The sequence below is a fragment of the Hypanus sabinus genome, chromosome 9, assembly GCF_030144855.1.
Source record: "Hypanus sabinus isolate sHypSab1 chromosome 9, sHypSab1.hap1, whole genome shotgun sequence".
NCBI classification, from domain to species: Eukaryota; Metazoa; Chordata; class Chondrichthyes; order Myliobatiformes; family Dasyatidae; genus Hypanus; species Hypanus sabinus.
This window is the reverse complement of record NC_082714.1, coordinates 81,945,296-81,963,822: the sequence shown is the minus strand read 5'-3', so window position 1 is coordinate 81,963,822 and position 18,527 is coordinate 81,945,296. Positions and strand designations below refer to the sequence as shown.

General features: G+C 54.9%; 1 protein-coding gene across 4 annotated transcripts in view; it reads right to left on the bottom strand.

The window, feature by feature from the left end:
* Window positions 1–18,527, bottom strand: part of lmna (lamin A) — a 139,905-nt gene that overhangs the window by 13,181 nt on the left and 108,197 nt on the right. For 3 of the 4 annotated variants that reach the window (XM_059979995.1, XM_059979996.1, XM_059979997.1), the window contains exon 13: window positions 11,719–12,065. The exons of the other annotated variant lie outside the window; for it this stretch is intronic. In XM_059979995.1, coding sequence (XP_059835978.1) covers window positions 11,787–12,065 — 279 coding nt within the window. In that variant the 3' untranslated portion in view covers window positions 11,719–11,786. The remainder of the gene's footprint in view (window positions 1–11,718; window positions 12,066–18,527) is intronic. 4 annotated transcript variants of the gene reach the window in all.

The following is an 18,527-nucleotide window of genomic DNA, read 5'->3' as shown; positions in this document are numbered from 1 at the left end:
ATGGTAGGGAGTGCTGAGGGACAGAGGGACCTCAATGTACGAGGGTAGGACACACACTGTGATGGTAGGGAGTGCTGAGGATCCGAGGGACCTCGGTGTACAAGGGTAGGACACACACTGTGATGGTAGGGAGTGCTGAGGGACAGAGGGACCTCAATGTACGAGGGTAGGACACACACTGTGAACGGTAGGGAGTACTGAGGGACAGAGGGACCTCGGTGTACAAGGGTAGGACACACACTGTGAACGGTAGGTAGTGAGGGACAGAGGGAGCTCGGTGTACAAGGATAGGACACACACTGTGAACGGTAGGGAGTACTGAGGGACAGAGGGACCTCGGTGTACGAGGGTAGGACACACACTGTGATGGTAGGGAGTACTGAGGGACAGAGGGACCTCGGTGTACAAGGGTAGGACACACACTGTGAACGGTAGGTACTGAGGGACAGAGGGACCTCGGTGTACAAGGGTAGGACACATACTGTGAACGGTAGGGAGTACTGAGGGACAGAGGGACCTCGGTGTACAAGGGTAGGACACACACTGTGAACGGCAGGGAGTACTGAGGGACAGAGGGACCTCGGTGTACAAGGGTAGGACACACACTGTGAACGGTAGGGAGTACTGAGGGACAGAGGGACCTCGGTGTACAAGGGTAGGACACACACTGTGAACGGTAGGGAGTACTGAGGGACAGAGGGACCTCGGTGTACAAGGGTAGGACACACACTGTGAACGGTAGGGAGTACTGTGGGACAGAGGGACCTCGGTGTACAAGGGTAGGACACACACTGTGAACGGTAGGTACTGAGGGACAGAGGGACCTCGGTGTACAAGGGTAGGACACACACTGTGAACGGTAGGGAGTACTGAGGGACAGAGGGACCTCGGTGTACAAGGGTAGGACACACACTGTGAACGGTAGGGAGTACTGAGTGACAGAGGGACCTCGGTGTACAAGGGTAGGACACACACTGTGAACGGTAGGGAGTACTGAGGGACAGAGGGACCTCGGTGTACAAGGGTAGGACACACACTGTGAACGGTAGGGAGTACTGAGGGACAGAGGGACCTCGGTGTACAAGGGTAGGACACACACTGTGAACGGTAGGGAGTACTGAGGGACAGAGGGACCTCGGTGTACAAGGGTAGGACACACACTGTGAACGGTAGGGAGTACTGAGGGACAGAGGGACCTCGGTGTACAAGGGTAGGACACACACTGTGAACGGTAGGTAATGAGGGACAGAGGGAGCTCGGTGTACAAGGATAGGACACACACTGTGAACGGTAGGGAGTACTGAGGGACAGAGGGACCTCGGTGTACAAGGGTAGGACACACACTGTGAACGGTAGGGAGTACTGAGGGACAGAGGGACCTCGGTGTACAAGGGTAGGACACACACTGTGAACGGTAGGGAGTACTGAGGGACAGAGGGACCTCGGTGTACAAGGGTAGGACACACACTGTGAACGGTAGGTAATGAGGGACAGAGGGAGCTCGGTGTACAAGGATAGGACACACACTGTGAACGGTAGGGAGTACTGAGGGACAGAGGGACCTCGGTGTACAAGGGTAGGACACACACTGTGAACGGTAGGGAGTACTGAGGGACAGAGGGACCTCGGAGTACAAGGGTAGGACACACACTGTGAACGGTAGGGAGTACTGAGGGACAGAGGGACCTCGGTGTACAAGGGTACGACACACACTGTGAACGGTAGGGAGTACTGAGGGACAGAGGGAGCTCGGGGTACAAGGATAGGACACACACTGTGAACGGTAGGTACTGAGGGACAGAGGGACCTCGGTGTACGAGGGTAGGACACACACTGTGATGGTAGGGAGTACTGAGGGACAGAGGGACCTCGGTGTACAAGGGTAGGACACACACTGTGAACGGTAGGTACTGAGGGACAGAGGGACCTCGGTGTACAAGGGTAGGACACACACTGTGAACGGTAGGGAGTACTGAGGGACAGAGGGACCTCGGTGTACAAGGGTAGGACACACACTGTGAACGGTAGGGAGTACTGAGGGACAGAGGGACCTCGGTGTACAAGGGTAGGACACACACTGTGAACGGTAGGGAGTACTGTGGGACAGAGGGACCTCGGTGTACAAGGGTAGGACACACACTGTGAACGGTAGGTACTGAGGGACAGAGGGACCTCGGTGTACAAGGGTAGGACACACACTGTGAACGGTAGGGTGTACTGAGGGACAGAGGGACCTCGGTGTACAAGGGTAGGACACACACTGTGAACGGTAGGGAGTACTGAGTGACAGAGGGACCTCGGTGTACAAGGGTAGGACACACACTGTGAACGGTAGGGAGTACTGAGGGACAGAGGGACCTCGGTGTACAAGGGTAGGACACACACTGTGAACGGTAGGGAGTACTGAGGGACAGAGGGACCTCGGTGTACAAGGGTAGGACACACACTGTGAACGGTAGGGAGTACTGAGGGACAGAGGGACCTCGGTGTACAAGGGTAGGACACACACTGTGAACGGTAGGGAGTACTGAGGGACAGAGGGACCTCGGTGTACAAGGGTAGGACACACACTGTGAACGGTAGGTAATGAGGGACAGAGGGAGCTCGGTGTACAAGGATAGGACACACACTGTGAACGGTAGGGAGTACTGAGGGACAGAGGGACCTCGGTGTACAAGGGTAGGACACACACTGTGAACGGTAGGGAGTACTGAGGGACAGAGGGACCTCGGTGTACAAGGGTAGGACACACACTGTGAACGGTAGGGAGTACTGAGGGACAGAGGGACCTCGGTGTACAAGGGTAGGACACACACTGTGAACGGTAGGTAATGAGGGACAGAGGGAGCTCGGTGTACAAGGATAGGACACACACTGTGAACGGTAGGGAGTACTGAGGGACAGAGGGACCTCGGTGTACAAGGGTAGGACACACACTGTGAACGGTAGGGAGTACTGAGGGACAGAGGGACCTCGGAGTACAAGGGTAGGACACACACTGTGAACGGTAGGGAGTACTGAGGGACAGAGGGACCTCGGTGTACAAGGGTACGACACACACTGTGAACGGTAGGGAGTACTGAGGGACAGAGGGAGCTCGGGGTACAAGGATAGGACACACACTGTGAACGGTAGGTACTGAGGGACAGAGGGACCTCGGTGTACGAGGGTAGGACACACACTGTGATGGTAGGGAGTACTGAGGGACAGAGGGACCTCGGTGTACAAGGGTAGGACACACACTGTGAACGGTAGGTACTGAGGGACAGAGGGACCTCGGTGTACAAGGGTAGGACACACACTGTGAACGGTAGGGAGTACTGAGGGACAGAGGGACCTCGGTGTACAAGGGTAGGACACACACTGTGACGGTAGGGTGTACTGAGGGCCAGAGGGACCTCGGTGAACAAGGGTAGGACACACACTGTGAACGGTAGGGAGTACTGAGGGACAGAGGGACCTCAGTGTACAAGGGTAGGACACACACTGTGAACGGTAGGTAATGAGGGACAGAGGGAGCTCGGTGTACAAGGATAGGACACACACTGTGAACGGTAGGGAGTACTGAGGGACAGAGGGACCTCGGTGTACGAGGGTAGGACACACACTGTGATGGTAGGGAGTACTGAGGGACAGAGGGACCTCGGTGTACAAGGGTAGGACACACACTGTGAACGGTAGGTACTGAGGGACAGAGGGACCTCGGTGTACAAGGGTAGGACACATACTGTGAACGGTAGGGAGTACTGAGGGACAGAGGGACCTCGGTGTACAAGGGTAGGACACACACTGTGAACGGTAGGGAGTACTGAGGGACAGAGGGACCTCGGTGTACAAGGGTAGGACACACACTGTGAACGGTAGGGAGTACTGAGGGACAGAGGGACCTCGGTGTACAAGGGTAGGACACACACTGTGAACGGTAGGGAGTACTGAGGGACAGAGGGACCTCGGTGTACAAGGGTAGGACACACACTGTGAACGGTAGGGAGTACTGAGGGACAGAGGGACCTCGGTGTACAAGGGTAGGACACACACTGTGAACGGTAGGTACTGAGGGACAGAGGGACCTCGGTGTACAAGGGTAGGACACACACTGTGAACGGTAGGGAGTACTGAGGGACAGAGGGACCTCGGTGTACAAGGGTAGGACACACACTGTGAACGGTAGGGAGTACTGAGGGACAGAGGGACCTCGGTGTACAAGGGTAGGACACACACTGTGAACGGTAGGGAGTACTGAGGGACAGAGGGACCTCGGTGTACAAGGGTAGGACACACACTGTGAACGGTAGGGAGTACTGAGAGACAGAGGGACCTCGGTGTACAAGGGTAGGACACACACTGTGAACGGTAGGGAGTACTGAGGGACAGAGGGACCTCAGTGTACAAGGGTAGGACACACACTGTGAACGGTAGGGAGTACTGAGGGACAGAGGGACCTCGGTGTACAAGGGTAGGACACACACTGTGAACGGTAGGGAGTACTGAGGGACAGAGGGACCTCGGTGTACAAGGGTAGGACACACACTGTGAACGGTAGGTAATGAGGGACAGAGGGAGCTCAGTGTACAAGGATAGGACACACACTGTGAACGGTAGGGAGTACTGAGGGACAGAGGGACCTCGGTGTACGAGGGTAGGACATACACTGTGATGGTAGGGAGTTCTGAGGGACAGAGGGACATCGGTGTACAAAGGTAGGACACACACTGTGAACGGTAGGGAGTACTGAGGGACAGAGGGACCTCGGTGTACGAGGGTAGGACATACACTGTGATGGTAGGGAGTTCTGAGGGACAGAGGGACATCGGTGTACAAGGGTAGGACACACACTGTGAACGGTAGGGAGTACTGAGGGACAGAGGGACCTCGGTGTACAAGGGTAGGACACACACTGTGAACGGTAGGGAGTACTGAGGGACAGAGGGACCTCGGTGTACAAGGGTAGGACACACACTGTGAACGGTAGGGAGTACTGAGGGACAGAGGGACCTCGGTGTACAAGGGTAGGACACACACTGTGAACGGTAGGTACTGAGGGACAGAGGGACCTCGGTGTACAAGGGTAGGACACACACTGTGAACGGTAGGTAATGAGGGACAGAGGGAGCTCAGTGTACAAGGATAGGACACACACTGTGAACGGTAGGGAGTACTGAGGGACAGAGGGACCTCAATGTACTAGGGTAGGACACACACTGTGATGGTAGGGAGTGCTGAGGATCAGAGGGACCTCGGTGTACAAGGGTACGACACACACTGTGAACGGTAGGTACTGAGGGACAGAGGGACCTCGGTGTACGAGGGTAGGACACACACTGTGATGGTAGGGAGTACTGAGGGACAGAGGGATCTCGGTGTACAAGGGTAGGACACACACTGTGAACGGTAGGTAATGAGGGACAGAGGGAGCTCGGTGTACAAGTTTAGGACACACACTGTGAACGGTAGGGAGTACTGAGGGACAGAGGGACCTCGGTGCACTAGGGTAGGACACACACTGTGACGGTAGGGAGTACTGAGGGCCAGAGGGACCTCGGTGAACAAGGGTAGGACACACTGTGTACGGTAGGGAGTGCTGAGGGACAGAGGGACCTCGGTGTACAAGGGTAGGACACACACTGTGAACGGTAGGGAGTACTGAGGGACAGAGGGACCTCGGTGTACAAGGGTAGGACACACACTGTGAACGGTAGGTAATGAGGGACAGAGGGACCTCGGTGTACAAGGGTACGACACACACTGTGAACGGTAGGTAATGAGGGACAGAGGGACCTCGGTGTACGAGGGTAGGACACACACTGTGATGGTAGGGAGTACTGAGGGACAGAGGGACCTCGGTGTACAAGGGTAGGACACAGACTGTGAACGGTAGGGAGTACTGAGGGACAGAGGGACCTCGGTGTACAAGGGTTGGACACACACTGTGAATGGTAGGGAGTACTGAGGGACAGAGGGACATCGTTGTACAAGGGTAGGACACACACTGTGATGGTAGGGAGTACTGAGGGACAGAGGGACCTCGGTGTACAAGGGTAGGACACACACTGTGAACGGTAGGCACTGAGGGACAGAGTTGCCTCGGTGTACAGGTCGAAGGACCCCTGAAGGTGGCAGCACAGATCAGGGGGTGAGGAAGGTGTTCGGGAAACTTGTCTCCTTTAGCCGGGCCACAGGATACAAGAGCAGGGAGGTTACGGTCCAACTGTATAAACCATCGGTCAGGACACAGCTGGAGCACCGGGTGCAGTTCCGGTCACAGGCTCTCGGACGGAGGTGACTGCACTGGGGAGGGTGCAGAGGAGACTGCCCAGGACTGAGAGTTTGTTACAAGGAGCGATGGGACAGGTTGGAACAGGGTAGGCTGGATGGGACTGATTGAGGTGGGCAGAGGTAGAGCTGGCACAGAGCTTTTGTCATATGGCAGAGGAATCTAAGACCAGAGGAGATAGGTTTAGTGTAAGGGCAGGCGAGGTCGAGGGGATCTGAATGGAGGTGGAACGCACTGCCTGATGGGTTCATGGACCCTACAGCCTGGAGCCCAGTTTGCTCATTACAAAGCAGTGCTTACGCACAGAAGGTGGAAAGTTCTAACTCTGCATTCAAGCATTCACCAAAATTCATTCATTCAGAATCGTGGGGGACCAGTGTCCTCATTTGTGGAATAATCTGTTCTGTCAGGTACATTGCAAATATTTGGGATTTTCGGACCCAGGGATTTCACTCCCTGATGAAATTTGGGCCTTTTCCCCCCTAGTTTCAACACTAAAGCCTGCTTGTTTTTCAATTCCCTCATTCACTGATGTCTGTGCTGACCATACACAGTATGGTTGAGAGTTTGCACTTGATAAGCACCAGAGACACTGCAGATGCTGGAAATCCACAATCACACACACAAAACGCTGCAGGAACTCAGCAGCATGTATGGAGGGGAATAAACGGACGATGTTTTGGGCTGAGGATTGGAAAGGAGTGGGGAAGAAGCTGGAATAAGAAAATGTGGGAGGGTAAGATGTACTTGCTGGTAGGCTTGTATCATTGATTACCTGAACAGATATCTTGTACTGGCAGTTAGAGATGTGTGATGAATGCTGGCAGATAGGGAGAGGCAATAAATGCTGGCAGATAGGGAGAGGCAATAAATGCTGGCAGATAGGGATAGGCAATAAATGCTGGCAGATAGGGATAGGCAATAAATGCTGGCAGATAGGGATAGGCAATAAATGCTGGCAGATAGGGATAGGCAATAAATGCTGGCAGATAGGGATAGGCAATAAATGCTGGCAGATAGGGATAGGCAATAAATGCTGGCTTTAGCATCCATATTGTCGCATGGATCTCAGGCAGTGGGATAAAAAGCTTGCAGTTGTGATTGTTGCCCTTTTCAACTCTACGCCCGTTCTCAATAAACCACAAGTTGATGAACTTCATGACACTAATTAAAAATGAAACAAACTTTTGCAAATGCTATCATCACACCTACCAATCCACCCTTGAACCGAACCAAACATAGTACCTTAAATCTTCAAACCCAAAGCAGAGACGATAAGGTTTCTCCGATGGACTGGGAGGGGTGTTGGGTTGCAGAATAGGAAATAGTTCAAATGATGTTCAAAAGCTTTCAGTACCCATTGTTGCATGCAGAGGGAGAGGACATAGTCTGCTCCTACTACAAGGATTAGAAAGGACGTCTCAAGTTAATACCACTGTCTCAGCGACCAGTGGGATGGGTAAGTGGTGTGTCAGCCTTTTGCATGAGTGGGGGTATCTCACTGTCCAGGTGAGAGTGTGCCAAGAGGACTGTGCACCATTCTGGTCCCCTGTTCTTGCCACGGAGGGTGTTTGGTGGAGATCCACTTGGCGAAGGGTTTTGAGGAGATGAGGTGACTGGAACTGTGCTGTCTGCAACTGGGAAAAATGAGGGGAAATCCCTTTAAGACTTCTGATGGGGCTAGATGGGGAGAGTATCTCTCCCCCCACCCCCTGGGCTCCTGGGGGTGGTGGTTTAGGATCAGACTGAGGGCAGAGAATCCATGGAATACTCTCCTTCCGGAGGCTCCATCTCTGAGTTCAGAGTTGATGAATCGGAGGGATCCAGGGGTAGGGCCACAGGAAGTCCAGCCAGAATCTTGTGTGATATATGAGAAGACTTGGCGGGTTGGCCAAAAGAGACTGCTAGTCTAACTCTTATGGGGATCAGAAGCCACCCCTCCAGGTCAGAGCTCCCCTGGGATGGGAGGGGTGGGGACAGGTGAGGGAGGGTGGGCGATAGGACAGAGGGGTGGAGAGATGGAACGGTGGGGAGGGACGATGGGACGGAGGGTGGGAGACAGGACAGAGGGTGGGAGACTGCATGGAGGGGTGGGAGATGGGACAGAGGGGTTGGAGATGAGAAGGAGGGGTGGGAGACAGGACGCAGGGGTGGGAGATGAGATGGAGGGTGGGGAGACGGGATGGAGAGGTGGGAGATGGGATGGAAGGGTGGGAGACGGGACGGAGGGGTTGGAGATGGGACGGAGGGGTTGGAGATGAGAAGGAGGGGTGGGAGAAAGGACGCAGGGGTGGGAGATGAGACGGAGGGTGGGGAGATGGGATGGAGAGGTGGGAGATGGGATGGAAGGGTGGGAGATGGGACGGAGGGGTTGGAGATGAGAAGGAGGGGTGGGAGACAGGACGCAGGGGTGGGAGATGAGACGGAGGGTGGGGAGACGGGACGGAAGGGTGGGAGATGGGACGGAGGGGTGGGAGATGGTACGGAGGGGTTGGAGATGAGAAGGAGGGGTGGGAGATGGGATGGAAGGGTGGGAGACGGGACGGAGGGGTTGGAGATGAGAAGGAGGGGTGGGAGACAGGACGCAGGGGTGGGAGATGAGACGGAGGGTGGGGAGACGGGACGGAGGGGTGGGAGATGGTACGGAGGGGTTGGAGATGAGAAGGAGGGGTGGGAGACAGGACGGTGGGATGGGAGATGGTACGGAGGGGTTGGAGATGAGAAGGAGGGGTGGGAGACAGGACGGTGGGATGGGAGATGGTACGGAGGGTGGGGAGACGGGATGGAGAGGTGGGAGATGGGATGGAAGGGTGGGAGACGGGACGGAGGGGTTGGAGATGAGAAGGAGGGGTGGGAGACAGGACGGAGGGGTGGGAGATGGTACGGAGGGGTTGGAGATGAGAAGGAGGGGTGGGAGACAGGACGGTGGGATGGGAGATGAGACGGAGGGGTGGGAGACAGGACGGAGGGATGGGAGATGAGAAGGAGGGGTGGGAGACAGGACGGAGGGGTGGGAGATGGTACGGAGGGGTTGGAGATGAGAAGGAAGGGTGGGAGACGGGACGGTGGGATTGGAGACGGGACGGAGGGGTGGGAGATGAGACGGAGGGGTTGGAGATGAGAAGGAGGGGTGGGAGACAGGACGCAGGGGTGGGAGATGGTACGGAGGATGGGGAGACGGGATGGAAGGGTGGGAGACGGGACGGAGGGGTGGGAGATGGGACGGAGGGGTTGGAGATGAGAAGGAGGGGTGGGAGACAGGACGGTGGGATGGGAGACGGGACGGAGGGGTGGGAGATGGGACGGAGGGGTTGGAGATGAGAAGGAGGGGTGGGAGACAGGACGCAGGGGTGGGAGATGAGACGGAGGGTGGGGAGACGGGACGGAGGGGTGGGAGATGGTACGGAGGGGTTGGAGATGAGAAGGAGGGGTGGGAGACAGGACGGTGGGATGGGAGATGGTACGGAGGGGTTGGAGATGAGAAGGAGGGGTGGGAGACAGGACGGTGGGATGGGAGATGGTACGGAGGGTGGGGAGACGGGATGGAGAGGTGGGAGATGGGATGGAAGGGTGGGAGACGGGACGGAGGGGTTGGAGATGAGAAGGAGGGGTGGGAGACAGGACGGAGGGGTGGGAGATGGTACGGAGGGGTTGGAGATGAGAAGGAGGGGTGGGAGACAGGACGGTGGGATGGGAGATGAGACGGAGGGGTGGGAGACAGGACGGAGGGATGGGAGATGAGAAGGAGGGGTGGGAGACAGGACGGAGGGGTGGGAGATGGTACGGAGGGGTTGGAGATGAGAAGGAAGGGTGGGAGACGGGACGGTGGGATTGGAGACGGGACGGAGGGGTGGGAGATGAGACGGAGGGGTTGGAGATGAGAAGGAGGGGTGGGAGACAGGACGCAGGGGTGGGAGTTGGTACGGAGGATGGGGAGACGGGATGGAAGGGTGGGAGACGGGACGGAGGGGTGGGAGATGGGACGGAGGGGTTGGAGATGAGAAGGAGGGGTGGGAGACAGGACGGTGGGATGGGAGACGGGACGGAGGGGTGGGAGATGGGACGGAGGGGTTGGAGATGAGAAGGAGGGTTGGGAGACAGGACGGAGGGGTGGGAGATGAGACGGAGGGTGGGGAGACGGGATGGAGAGGTGGGAGATGGGATGGAAGGGTGGGAGACGGGACGGAGGGGTGGGAGATGGGATGGAAGGGTGGGAGACGGGACGGAGGGGTGGGAGACGGGACAGAGGGGTGGGAGATGAGACGGAGGGTGGGGAGACGGGATGGAGAGGTGGGAGAAGGGATGGAGGGGTTGGAGACAGGACGGTGGGATTGGAGACGGGACGGAGGGGTGGGAGATGGGACGGAGGGGTTGGAGATGAGGAGGGGTGGGAGACAGGATGCAGGGGTGGGAGATGAGACGGAAGGTGGGGAGACGGGATGGAGAGGTGGGAGACGGGATGGAGGGGTGGGAGACGGGACGGAGGGGTGGGAGATGGGATGGAGGGGTTGGAGATGAGAAGGAGGAGTTGGAGATGAGAAGGAGGGGTGGGAGATGAGAAGGAGGGGTGGGGAGATGGGATGGAGAGGTGGAAGACGGGATGGAAGGGTGGGAGACGGGACGGAGGGGTGGGAGACGGGACGGAGGGGTGGGAGATGAGTTGGAGGGTGGGGAGGCGGGATGGAGAGGTGGGAGACGGGATGGAGGGGTTGGAGACAGGACGGTGGGATTGGAGACGGGACGGAGGGGTGGGAGATGGGACGGAGGGGTTGGAGATGAGAAGGAGGAGTTGGAGATGAGAAGGAGGGGTGGGAGATGAGATGGAGGGTGGGGAGACGGGATGGAGCGGTGGGAGACGGGACGGAGGGGTGGGGGACGGGACAGAGGGGTGGGGGACGGGATGGAGGGGTGGGAGATGGGATGGAGGGGTTGGAGATGAGAAGGAGGGGTGGGAGACAGGACGCAGGGGTGGGAGACAGGACGCAGGGGTGGGAGATGAGAAGGAGGGGTGGGAGACGGGACGGAGGGGTGGGAGATGGGATGCAGGGGTGGGAAATGGGACGGAGAGTGGGAGGCAGGTCAGGAAGGCAGATGGGAAAGAGAGAAGACAGAATGGAAGAGAACGAGATGGGGGAGTAGACAGAACTGGTGGGTGCAGATGGATGTCATGGCTGGAGATCTGTCTGCCCAGAAATTCTGGATAGATGGGGCTGAGGACAGGATTTCTGGGAATGCTGGTGGGTGGGGTTGGGAGAGGGGAGTTGATCGTCCGTGACTTTGGCCAATGTGGTGGGAGAGGGAGTGGGTGGGGCCGAAAGGCCTCTCCACGCTCCGGAGAATCTCTGCAGTCCATCACAGTCCCACCATCCCAGTCACCCCAGACACATTGCCCCCCTCCCACCCCACTCCTCATCGCCTGCGACACAGAACACCGCCATACATACTCCGAGGTCACCACCCCTCCGCCGGGTTCGAGGGGGGGAGACAAGGGGCGGGTACGGGGAGGGGGCGTCTATCGGCGAGTCCTGGTCCCTCCGCCTCTGGTGCGGGACGCCGTACTCTGCCCGAAACGCCGGGGCGGCACGCCCTTGTTGTGCCGCGGGGACGAGCGTACTCTCACTGGCCTGCGCCTGGGGACGAGCTGGGACCTCCCCCGCCCCGAATCGCTGTCACCGCCGGGGGTCGGGTCGGAGGGGGCCTCGGGGGTGGGGAGAGCCTCCGGGAAGTCGGTCTCGTCTCCGGGGCCACCGGTGGGGAGCCTGGAGTCTTTGGCCCAGGGATCCTGAAGGACCTGTTCGTGGGGAGGGAAAAACAGGAGGTTTCTATGGCAACCCTCCAATCGGAAGAGCCGGGGAGTCGGGGAGTGGGGCAGCAGGGCGACCCTCACTCGACACTGCCTCCCCCCAACACTTCCCCAACCCCTTCCCTCTAACCGTTCACCCTCCCTCCCCAACTACCCCACACTGGGGTTACTTCGCTTGGACTTCTGTGGGATGATGCTGTGCAGCCGGTCCTGGGGACTTGGACAGTACGGTAAAAGGGCTTTCAGCTCACCAGGTCTGTACTGACTGTGACCCACGGACATTTACTGCCCCTCTCTCCAGCTTAATCACACCCACGGACATTTACTGCCCCTCTCTCCAGCTTAATCACACCCACGGACATTTACTGCCCCTCTCTCCAGCTTAATCACACCCACGGACATTTACTGCCCCTCTCTCCAGCTTAATCACACCCACGGACATTTACTGCCCCTCTCTCCAGCTTAATCACACCTTTGTTTCATATGTGGAAGAAAGCATTCAAATGATGAGAATCTCACAGCAGTACCATAGACAGGACCTCACAACACACAGCAATTACTGTTTCAAAGTAAAATATGGCTATCCCTTTAGAACAGAGATGGGGTGGGAGGGGGTTCATTGCCACAGACGGCAGGTCACTTGGTGCATTTATTTATGTAGAGATGGAGAGCGGAACAGGCCCGCCCAGCAAACGAGCCACACCACCAGTAACCCACCGATCTTCCCCCAGCCCAATCACAGGACAATTGACCTACTAACCAGTGCCACCTTGGACACGCGGAAGGAAACCAGAACACCCGGACTCATTCGACAGATCATTGCCGAATACGTTGGAATGAAACACAAACGACCTCGGCTATAAGATTATTACACAAATAGCTACTCTACCAGAAGGCCGAGGTTGGTGGGTTCTTGATTAGTCAGGGCATCAAAGGCAGAAGGCAGCAGAATGGGGTTGAGAGGGAAAGTGGTGCAGGCTCAATGGGCTGAATGACTCCCTATCTGAGTTCGGCGACCAGAACTGCACACAGTACTCCAAGGACAGTCTGACCAAAATCCTATACTGTTGTAACATCAAGGCCAGCCAGCCAAACACATTCTTCACTGTCCCGTCTAACTTTCAGGGACAATCTACCTGAACCCTTGGGTTCCTCTGTACTGCCACACTCCCCAGGACCCAGGCATTCACAGTGAAGGCCTGCCCTGGTTTAACGGTCCAGACAACAATACTCTCACTCCTGAATGGGTAATAGGTGCTACGATCGATTAGCGTTTCTGAAGACTTTAAGCAGATGTTGTATGCAACCGCAGATGAGCATTCTGACTGGGTGCAGCACTGCCTGGTGTGGAGGCTCCAAAGCTCAGTATTGAAAAAGGCTGCAGGGAGTTGTAGACTGGGCCAGCTCCATCACAGGCACAGCACCCTCACACCCCCCACCCCGTCATCAACGACATCTTCAAAAGTAGGTCCCTATCATTCGAGACCCTCATGGGCATGCCCTCTTCTTACTACCATCGGGGAAGTGATATAGGACCCTGAAGATACACACTCAGCATTCGACAAACAGTTTCTTCGTCTCTGTCATCAGATTTCTGACAGTCCATGAACAACACCTCACTAACCCTCTGTCATCAGATTTCTGACAGTCCATGAACAACACCTCACTATCCCTCTGTCATCAGATTTCTGACAATCCATGAACAACACCTCACTATCCCTCTGTCATCAGATTTCTGACGGTCCAGGAACAACTCCTCACTATCCCTCTGTCATCAGATTTCAGACAGTCCATGAACAACACCTCACTATCCCTCTGCCATCAGATTTCTGACAGTCCATGAACAACACCTCACTATCCCTCTGTCATCAGATTTCTGACAGTCCATGAACCCACGAACAACACCTCACTATCCCTCTGCCATCAGAATTCTGACAGTCCATGAACATCACCTCACTATCCCTCTGTCATCAGATTTCTGACAGTCCATGAACAACACCTCACTATCCCTCTGTCATCAGATTTCTGACAGTCCATGAACAACACCTCACTATCACTCTGTCATCAGATTTCTGACAGTCCATGAACAACACCTCACTATCCCTCTGTCATCAGATTTCTGACAGTCCATGAACAACACCTCACTATCACTCTGTCATCAGATTTCTGACAGTCCATGAACAACACCTCACTATCCCTCTGTCATCAGATTTCTGACAGTCCATGAACAACACCTCACTATCACTCTGTCATCAGATTTCTGACAGTCCATGAACAATACCTCACTATCACTCTGTCATCAGACAGTCCAGGAACAACACCTCACTATCCCTCTGACATCAGATTTCTGACAGTCCATGAACCCATGAACAACACTTCACTATCCCTCTGTCATCAGATTTCTGACAGTCCGTGAACAACACCTCACTATATCGATGTCATCAGATTTCTGACAGTCCATGAACCCATGAACAACACCTCACTATCCCTCTGTCATCAGATTTCTGACAGTCCATGAACAACACCTCACTATCCCTCTGTCATCAGATTTCTGACAGTCCATGAACACCACCTCACTATCCCGATGTCATCAGATTTCTGACAGTCCATGAACAACAGCTGACTCTCTGTCTGTCATCAGATTTCTGACTGTCCATGAACACCACCTCACTATCCCTCTGTCATCAGATTTCTGACAGTCCATGAACACCACCTCACTATCCTTCTGTCATCAGATTTCTGACAGTCCATGAACACCTCACTATCCCTCTGTCATCAGATTTCTGACAGTCCATGAACAACACCTCACTATCCCTCTGTCATCAGATTTCTGACAGTCCATGAACACCACCTCACTATCCTTCTGTCATCAGATTTCTGACAGTCCATGAACACCTCACTATCCCTCTGTCATCAGATTTCTGACAATCCATGAACAACACCTCACTATCCCTCTGTCATCAGATTTCTGACAGCCCATGAACCCATGAACAACACTTCACTATCCCTCTGTCATCAGATTTCTGACAGTCCATGAACACCACCTCACCATCCCTGTCATCAGATTTCTGACAGTCCACGAACACCACCTCACTAACCCTTTGTCATCAGATTTCTGACAGTCCACGAACAACACCTCACTATCCCTCTGTCATCAGATTTCTGACAGTCCATGAACCCATGAACAACACCTCACTATCCCTCTGTCATCAGATTTCTGACAGTCCATGAACAACACCTCACTATCCCTCTGTCATCAGATTTCTGACAGTCCATGAACACCACCTCACTATCCCTCTGTCATCAGATTTCTGACAGTCCAGGAACAACACCTCACTATCCCTCTGTCATCAGATTTCTGACAGTCCATGAACACCACCTCACTATCCCTCTGTCATCAGATTTCTGACAGTCCATGAACAACACCTCACTATCCCTCTGCCATCAGAATTCTGACAGTCCATGAGCAACACCTCACTATCCCTCTGTCATCAGATTTCTGACAGTCCGTGAACAACACCTCACTATGCCTCTGTCATCAGATTTCTGACAGTCCATGAACCCATGAACAACACCTCACTATCGTTCTGTCATCAGATTTCTGACAGTTCATGAACGACACCTCACTATCGTTCTGTCATCAGATTTCTGACAGTCCATGAACAACACCTCACTATCCCAATGTCATCAGATTTCTGACAGTCCATGAGCACCTCACTATCCCTCTGTCATCAGATTTCTGACAGTCCATGAACAACACCTCACTATCGTTCTGACATCGGATTTCTGACAGTCCATGAACAACACGTCACTATCCCTCTGTCATCAGATTTCTGATGGTCCACGAACCCATCAACAACACTATATATATATATTTAATTAATTGTTAATTAGCTGTTGTGCCTGCACTGAAATGTTGCCACAAAACAGCAAATTTCACAACTAACGTAAAGCTGATTCTTATCAGAGTGATTGCCAGTGAACTGAAAAGATTACCAATAATCTATTGGCCTTTGAAGTTGAAAGGGCTTTGGTAAGTGATCCAACAGTTTGGGGCAGGAATGTGGATGGGGAGGAAGTGTCAGAGGGGCAAGATCACTGACGGACGTTACCCCTCCCGGTTATTGATTCAGCAGACAACACCATCCAAGCCTGATTTGGCTCGTGACCTCATTGTGCTGGTCACGTCTCCGGCACCCCACAACAAAGACCCTTGCAATCTATGTACATAGCACCTCAGATGTAACTGCACATTCCTGGACCCAAACAAAGGGCCACTTTGGACGAGAAGGCGGGATCAAGGACTTCCTGTAGGGAGGGAATCCCAGAGCTCAGGGGCCTAGACACCTGAAGGAAATGGTTGCTGTGATGGAATCTGGGACCCGGGGTGGGGGGGAAATGGTCTCTTAGAGGTACAAAACTGGGACGGTGTGGGGGCAGAGGAGATTACAGAGACAGGGAAGGGTGTAGGGGCGAGAGGAGGTGACAGAGACAGGGAGGGGTGTAGGGGCCAGAGGAGGATACAGAGACAGAGAGGGTGTAGGGGCCAAGGAGGTTGCAGAGACAGGGAGGGGTGTAGGGGCCAAGGAGGTTACAGAGACAGAGAGTGGAGTAGGGGCCAGAGGAGGTTACAGAGACAGGGAGGGGTGTAGGGGCCAAGGAGGTTGCAGAGACAGGGAGGGGTGTATGGGGCCAGAGGAGGTTATAGAGACAGGGAGGGGTGTAGGGGCCAGAGGAGGTTACCAAGACAGGGAGGGGTGTAGGGGCCAGAGGAGGTTACAAGGACAGGGAGGGGTGTAGGGGCCAGAGGAGGTTACAGATACAGGGAGGGGTGTAGGGGCCAGAGGAGGTTACAGAGACAGGGAGGGGTGTAGGGGCCAAGGAGGTTACAGAGACAGGGAGGGGTGTAGGGGCCAGAAGAGGTTACAGACAGGGAGGGGTGTAGGGGCCAGGGGAGGTTACAGAGATAGGGAGGGGTGTAGGGGCCAAGGAGGTTACAGACAGGGAGGGGTGTAGGGGCCAGAGGAGGTTACAGATACAGGGAGTGGAGTAGGGGCCAGAGGAGGTTACAGAGACAGAGATGGGTGTAAGGGCCAGAGGAGGTTACAGACAGGGAGGGGTGTAGGGGCCAGAGGAGGGTTACAGAGACAGGGAGGGGTGTAGGTGCCAGAGGAGGTTACAGAGACAGGGAGGGGTGTAGGGGCCAAGGAGGTTACAGAGACAGGGAGAGTGTAGGGGCCAAGGAGGTTACAGTGACATGGAGGGGTGTAGGGGCCAAGGAGGTTACAGAGACAGGGAGGGGTGTAGGGGCCAAGGAGGTTACAGAGACAGGGAGAGTGTAGGGGCCAAGGAGGTTACAGTGACATGGAGGGGTGTAGGGGCCAAGGAGGTTACAGAGACAGGGAGGGGTGTAGGGGCCAGAGGAGGTTACAGACAGGGTGGGGTGTAGGGGCAAGAGGAGGTTACAGACAGGGAGGGTGTAGGGGCCAGAGGAAGTTACACACAGGGAGGGGAAGTGATTAGGGGGTCTGAAAAGACAGGAACAGTGTAAGAGCTAGAGTGGGTCAAGGAGATGGAGAGAGTGTAGGATTACAGAAATGTAGAGAGGAGAAGGGAGTCCAACAGGGTCGATCAAGGGAAGGGGTAAATTGTAGTTGCCTGCCCTCCAATCACAAGCGTCAGCTGGGAAGGGGTTTCCGAGGCTGTCCCTAGGGTGAAGCCCATCACTCCAGCAGGTCCACACATGCACACGTGGGCACCACGGTGTCCAAGACCCGTGTCCGGGTACCCCTTTGTACTCCAGCCCCTCTGAGTGGGGGGAGGGGAGTCATTGCACAGCATCTCCGATTTACAGCAGTGAAGTGAGCGAAGGGGTGATTTCAATGGTCTGGGGAGGGGTGACGTTGAGGGTTAGTTTGCCCTTTACTCCCTTCACCCTGCTCCTGGTTCCCACATACTTGCTCCAACTCTGGGCCAAGGTCAGCCTGAGACAAGGTGAGGAAAGAGGTGTGTTGCCTTAACAGGTGGACTGAGCTCCCCTCGTGGTTAAGTTCATTTCATGGTGACAGAGATTAATTTATCAATCAGCAGCTTGTTTGGTTGCAGAGATCCATACCACACATAGCAACAGGTAAACCAATCAACAGCTTGTTTAGTTGCAGAGATCCATACCACACATAGCAACAGGTAAACCAATCAGCAGCTTGTTTAGTTGCAGAGATCCATACCACACATAGCAACAGGTAAACCAATCAACAGCTTGTTTAGTTGCAGAGATCCATGCCACAGATAGCAACAGGTAAACCAATCAACATCTTGTTTAGTTGCAGAGATCCATACCACACATAGCAACAGGTAAACCAATCAACAGCTTGTTTAGTTGCAGAGATCCATACCACACATAGCAACAGGTAAACCAATCAGCAGCTTGTTTAGTTGCAGAGATCCATA